At 43.1% G+C, this 6,635-nt stretch overlaps 1 protein-coding gene across 1 annotated transcript; it reads right to left on the bottom strand.

The window, feature by feature from the left end:
• Positions 1–1,534: 1,534 nt before the first annotated feature.
• On the bottom strand, positions 1,535–2,513 carry LOC102859832 (60S ribosomal protein L17-like). Its single transcript, XM_006903480.1, has 2 exons — positions 2,000–2,513; positions 1,535–1,606 (listed from the first exon to the last, which is right to left on the bottom strand). Exons 1-2 carry the CDS (start codon positions 2,504–2,506, stop codon positions 1,559–1,561), a joined length of 555 nt encoding a protein of 184 aa, XP_006903542.1. The 5' UTR covers positions 2,507–2,513; the 3' UTR covers positions 1,535–1,558.
• Between the last annotated feature and the right edge of the window lie 4,122 nt (positions 2,514–6,635).

Genomic DNA, 6,635 nt, shown 5'->3' on the forward strand with positions numbered 1-6,635 from the left:
CGTGGGAAACCATGAGGACAAATACAATTCATAATTGGCTTGCCAGCACAACTACCATTTGCCTCAGGGAGCACTTAGGTAGTATGTCAAACTAAAAAAATACCAACAGGGGAGCTCTGGTGGCCTAGTGGTAAGGAGCTGCAACTACAATCCCAGAGGCACACAGTTCAAATCCACCAGATGCTCTGCCGGGGGAGGAGGGACAATCTCCTGTACCAGTCAGATCTGATTTGACGGTACACACAAAAATAATAAAAATTAAAAATAGGTCAAAAGTGAAAAGAAGCTCAATTGATGGGGCTTGAGCAGAGTCCTGGTCTCTGGTCCATGCACCTATGGGATTGTAGTTGCAGCTTCTTGCCACTAGGCCACCAGAGCTCAACACAAGTCCGTTTTATTAAGATGCTGATTAACTTTTACCTGGAAAGCTGGGAAATCTCCTCTAAAAATCTGTAACCTCCAAACTTGGCCAAGAGCACAAAGTTGGTTTTTCTAGGACAGTCTTCCTCTGAAAAGCCACTGGGGGGTTAGAGGTACACGGTTCAAATCCACCAGATGCTCTGCCAGGGAAGGAGGGACAATCTCCTCCTGCACCAGTCAGATCTGATTTGATGGTACACTCACACAAAAAAAATTAAAAATTCCAACAAAAATTATTTCTAATAGGTCAAAAGTGAAAACAAGCTCAACTGATGGGGCTTGAGCAGAGCCCTGGTGAACTGGTCTGAAAGAGTTATCTGGTAACCTAAAGGGGCTACTCCAGTATTTTGCACCACTTGCTCTAAAGGAAAAAGATAATCTCTTGATTTAACAAGTCCATATTAAGATGCTGATTAGCTTTTATCTGGAAAATCTCCCCTAAAAATCTGTAACCTCCAAACTTGGCCAAGAGCACAAAGTTGGTTTTCCTAAACACACAGGGTACACACAAGAATGCAAACATGTTCGGGATGTTCCTGGAGTTAAAAGCTCAAGTACAACTCATAGCACACTATGAACCATCTGAACAATGTCTCATCCTATGCCATCCTCACATCTGACACTCTCAAGCCCACTGCCTGAGTCCTGGTGCCAACCCACCTGGTCAACGGTCTTCCTCTTTTGGCACCCCTCCACATTGCCAAGCATGATGGCTCTTTCCTAACAATATGCCAAAAGCAAGCAAGACAAAGCGTCGCTATCCCTGCCTTCCAAGGATAGCTGCACCTTTCCCAAGAAGTTATTTCTGGCAGTCCACCAGATTATTAGCACTTTTCAACATGACAGTTCTAAGTATCAATTGTTCTTTTATCCTCCCAGCTCTCAGGTGCCCATCAAGTGACTAAAAAAAAAAGACCATGCCTGAATGCAGTCCTCCAACTGACACTACTCCTCAGTAACCTGGAGAGGTCCCCGAATGCTACATAGTAGGTAATTATTATTAGAAAGTGTATGAATAATCAGTAAGACTGTAACATTACAAAGTTACAACTAATTTTGTAATAGCATTCAAATTATAGCCATACCAATAAATAAAACAAAAGCAGCTTTAAAGTTTTAATTTTATTTAATGATTTATTTATTCTCGAGCCATAAGTTTTTGTTTCTTCAGTTTCTTCTGGGAGATCTAGAAAGAAGAAAACAAAACATAAAGGTCACATAATGGAGTTTCCCCTTTACTGGTGTATCCAGGCCAGGTCAACTTTATTGACATTTTAGAAGTAGATTAAGTTCCCACTAAGAACTTGGATGCTTGGATTTTTGAGCGACAAATGACTGTGATCTCCACAGAAGAAGATTTAAAAAACACTAAACACACCAGAGGCGTGTGCACCATTATGTGATGTGTTCACCATTTGGTGTCAACAAATGCGGGCCACTGAAGCCAAAATTAAGACTGAATGAGGTTGCTCAGAATTGTCTTCTTTCACGGTTATTCCAAAGGTGTCCTAAGATAAAAGTCATCACAGCAACCAAATCCTATTACTAACATCTGAGACAAGAGTACCAAGTAATTTACCTTTTTCTTCTGGGCAACCTCCTCTTCTGGTTTAGGAACAATCTGTTCCTTTTCAGTAAGGATCATCTCAATATGGCAGGGGGAGCTCATGTAGGGGTTAATCCGACCATGAGCTCTGTATGTGCGGCGGCGCATCTTGGGAGCTTTGTTCACCTGGATATGCTCAATGACCAGAGAATCAACATCTAAACCCTTAAGTTCAGCATTACTTTCGGCGTTTTTAAGCATATGCAGCAAAAACTCAGCACTCTTTTTGGGCCACCGACCCTGTGTCCAACCCCACTGTTTGGCCTGGGCACATCTACCAACTCCACCGTTGTATCGTCGGAAGGGCACACACTGCTTGTGCAAAGTTACATCTTTCAGATACTTGGTGGCTTTCCGGATATGCATACCCTTGATGGCCTGGGCAGTTTCTCGGGTGTTCTTAAAATGGACCCTGAGATTTGAGCCTCTTGATTTGCATGATTTTGTGGGGTTTTCCGGGTCAAGCGAGTAGCGAACCATGTTGGCCGATTACCTGAAGCCGCTCACAGGAAAAGGAAGACCATAAGTTCGGCATTACTTTCGGCGTTTTTAAGCATATGCAGCAAAAACTCAGCACTCTTTTTGGGCCACCGACCCTGTGTCCAACCCCACTGTTTGGCCTGGGCACATCTACCAACTCCACCGTTGTATCGTCGGAAGGGCACACACTGCTTGTGCAAAGTTACATCTTTCAGATACTTGGTGGCTTTCCGGATATGCATACCCTTGATGGCCTGGGCAGTTTCTCGGGTGTTCTTAAAATGGACCCGGAGATTTGAGCCTCTTGATTTGCATGATTTTGTGGGGTTTTCCGGGTCAAGCGAGTAGCGAACCATGTTGGCCGATTACCTGAAGCCGCTCACAGGAAAAGGACGGCGTTTTTAAGCATATGCAGCAAAAACTCAGCACTCTTTTTGGGCCACCGACCCTGTGTCCAACCCCACTGTTTGGCCTGGGCACATCTACCAACTCCACCGTTGTATCGTCGGAAGGGCACACACTGCTTGTGCAAAGTTACATCTTTCAGATACTTGGTGGCTTTCCGGATATGCATACCCTTGATGGCCTGGGCAGTTTCTCGGGTGTTCTAAGTTTGAAATACATAAAAGCCATTAATAACTAACATTGGTCTGGTTGGACTGCTTTCAAATCCCATACACCACTTTTATTAATGTTTTCATTAGTATCTTTACAAATCAGTTTTGAACATTAAATCACAAGAATGAAAATTCTAACAAATAAGAACTGCAAATTACTAATAAAATGCACAAGAGCCTATTTAAAATACAGCCCATTTTAAATTGCATATAAGGGATCTTTGGTGGTGGCCTAGTGGAGTTATAATGCTATCAATCCAAATAGCTTAACTCCAGATATCCACGGAATAAAGAGGGCAATTATCTCCTATGTAACTAGTGTCTTAAAACTTGTTTTGCTTCTGTTCCAGGTGACAGCACATAACTTGCATATATGCACACAGCAGATATGCGCTCTGCATCTTGACCAATACATTGGTCTCTCAAAGAGAGTTTTCACGATTAACCGTGTGTTCTCATACCCTGACATGACACAGTCCAAAATAATGGTGACTGCTCAGAATTGTTCATTTTCACGGTAAATCCAAAGGTGTCCTAAGAAATCCATCACAATAGCTACCCTTTTTTGCAATCCAAGAACTGCACGCAAAAACACAAGAACACATTTAACCACATACCTTAAAATGGACCCTGAGATTTGAGCCTCTTGATTTGCATGCTAGATAAAAAAAAAAAAAAATTAAAAGAGAGGTTTTTATTATATTTGATGGTCTGTCTCCTCGTTTCTTAGCCTCCCGGGCCCTCGATACCTTGTTCACTTACATTTTGTGGGGTTTTCCGGGTCAAGCGAGTAGCGAACCATGTTGGCCGATTACCTGCGAAGAACACAGCACAACACTGTCAAGAAGGCGGTGGTTACTGCAGTTTCAACAACCTGTGCTCAGCGGCTGCTCAGGGGTCAATTGTTTTCATTATTTATCCAAAGGTGTCCTAAGAGATGCATCATCGCAGCCACGCACGTCTCAACCTGGTGACTTATTTGCTCGTCCTTCCAACATCCCCGTGGCTGGAGTCGGGGCGACACAAACTAGCAAAGGGCCAACTTCTGGGCAAGAAGACAAAAACCTATTCCATTTTAACACTCTCTCTTGCGGACGTAAAATGACAAACGCTGCAAAGCAGAAATGAACGGCCGCGCTCTACGGCTTCCAGGCCTTCCATCAAATGACTTAACACAGAAAAATCTTACGGGCTGCAACCCAAATTCAGTCCCAACACCACTCACCGCGAGACACGGGAAGACAGGGGTCCCAGGAGGCAGTGAGGACTCGTCTCCTCTCGGAGGAGCCCCCAGGCCACCATTCCCACCCAACGAACCCCTCCGCGGGCCGCACAAGCCCGGACGGCCCCATCGTCCCATGTCGGGCGCTGCGCCTCCGTCTCCCTGCACGAAGACCACATCTCTATGAAGATGCGTCAATAATTTAGGGATTTCTCCGCTCAGTGGTCTCAAGAATGGCAGTGCTGAGACCAGGATGGCAGAGATGGCGGATGGATCGAAGAACAAGAGCTACATTCGCAACTACCACTCACCTGAAGCCGCTCACAGGAAAAGGAAGAGCAGGGGCTCCCGGGAGAATTCATGGGAACCAAATCTCGCGAGATTTACAGTCAAAGAGCGAGAGTTGAAGAAGGGCGGAGAAAGCAGAAGTAAGGGAATGTCAAGAATGTTTTAAGAAGGCCTAAAAACGTATTCTTTTCTTAGAGACCGTCTCAAAATTACCTTTTTTCTTGTATGGGGAACTGTCAGTCAATCAAAAACCGACTTCGTTGTTCTAGGACAAGGCCATGTATCACTATGAAATATGTATTAACACGTTGCCCCACACTTTTAAATTGACGACTGTGCTTAGAAACACACTTTTTTTTGATGTATTACTGTCATTTGCGGCATTAAACAACATTATTAACTAAACTTTTTTGAAAAAAATTCTACTTCAGTTCACTTTTATTAGCAACATGAAAAAGTTTCTATTATACAACATTGCTGTTAAGATTAAAATTTAAATCAAAAAGATCAGGTTGGTTAAAACAAAATGAAAGCATGATAGTTGGTTCGCAGAATCTGAAAGTTATTTGCTATGACATATTAACTAAACTTTTTGTTAATCAATTTAGTTAGTTTTGATTATGCAATCACACATTTCTGACATGATTTTTAAATGAGCATTTGCGTATTGGTTTGGGGTGGTTTTTTTTACTGGTATGCATATAATTATTTATATATATTGGTTGTTTTTTTTTTTTTTTTATGCACACCCATATTTATTGCAGCTTCGTTCACAATAGCCAAGAGTTGGAATTATTTATATATATTGTGTTTAATTCATGTGCATAATGGGTTTGTGTGTGTGTTTCACATTTCCCTCATTAACATTATGCCTCCTACAATTATTCCCATACACTGTATTCAACAAAACTAACCATCACTGAGCTATGCCCACCACCACCCCTTCCCCTCCCTCAGGTCCCCATTGATCCCTCCCACTTCCTCACACCCTCTCTTCACTTACCATTGTGGGACCCTGTGATTTACCCCTACCCATCCTCACCACTTTGCTCCCACCTCTTCCCCCTTGGACCCCTATACCCGTTTTACCCGTTATCCTTGCATGTAAGTTTTTGGAAGATATACATTTTTATTTGTTTTGTGTAGCTAACTCCTAGTTATCTACAACAATGGATTGCCTGGTCATATATTAAACATTTTTGGGCTAGGTTATTAGGTGCTGTTGAGCTGACTACGACTCCTGAGGATCCTAACAGCATAGCTGACGTTTCCCTATCCTGCTCCATCCTCGATCTGTGCCATGTTCAAGCCCACTGTAGTCCTTAGACTGTTAATTTAGTTGAGGGGTTTTGTGTCTTTCTCTGACCTCTCCTTTCACCAGCATGATGATGTTTTCCAAGGACTGACCCCTCTTAACAACATGCCCAATGTATATGTTGTTACGTGCCGGTTGAGTTGGCTGCAACTCATAGCGATCCCTATGTACAAGACCCTAAACCCCGCTCTATCCTGTGCCAATCTTACTGTCTCCAACACACCTACCCCCATTACCCCTGTCACTGAATCAATCCATCTCAATTAGAGTCTTCCTCTCCTTTCCTGCCCCTCCACCCTTCCAAGCATGTCCCTCTCCAAGGACTGGTGCCTCTGTTCCAACATGTCCAAAGTATATCAGATGAAGCTTCAAAATTCTTGCCTCCTAGGGTCAGCCTGGTCTTAACCTCTCTAGGTCAAACCTGTTTGTTCTCCTAGTAGTCCATGATCTATTCAATACTCTTCGCCAGCACTCGAGCTCAAAGACACCAATTCTCCTTCTATCATCCCTAGTCATAGTCCAGCTTTCCGGTAGGTAGCAAGTGATTGCAAAGACTATGGATGAGACAAAATTTTCCCATCCTGGGCTCTAAAGAGCCACCTGGTTGTACTTACTCCAAGATATAATATTTTTCAATTGTTTTGTATATATTTGGATGTTGGACAATGCATAAGGAAGACCAAAGAA

This window comes from Elephantulus edwardii, unplaced genomic scaffold, assembly GCF_000299155.1.
Source record: "Elephantulus edwardii isolate Elephantulus edwardi_28Jun2011 unplaced genomic scaffold, EleEdw1.0 scaffold02088, whole genome shotgun sequence".
Taxonomy (NCBI): Eukaryota; Metazoa; Chordata; class Mammalia; order Macroscelidea; family Macroscelididae; genus Elephantulus; species Elephantulus edwardii.

Bases quoted from the DNA above. Each gene is read 5' to 3' on its own strand.
- LOC102859832 (XM_006903480.1), bottom strand. From the start codon at position 2,506: ATGGTTCGCTACTCGCTTGACCCGGAAAACCCCACAAAATCATGCAAA. The intron at 1,607-1,999 runs GTAAATTACTTG...TCTTCTTTCTAG, and splicing joins AGGTTGCCCAGAAGAAAAAG to ATCTCCCAGAAGAAACTGAA.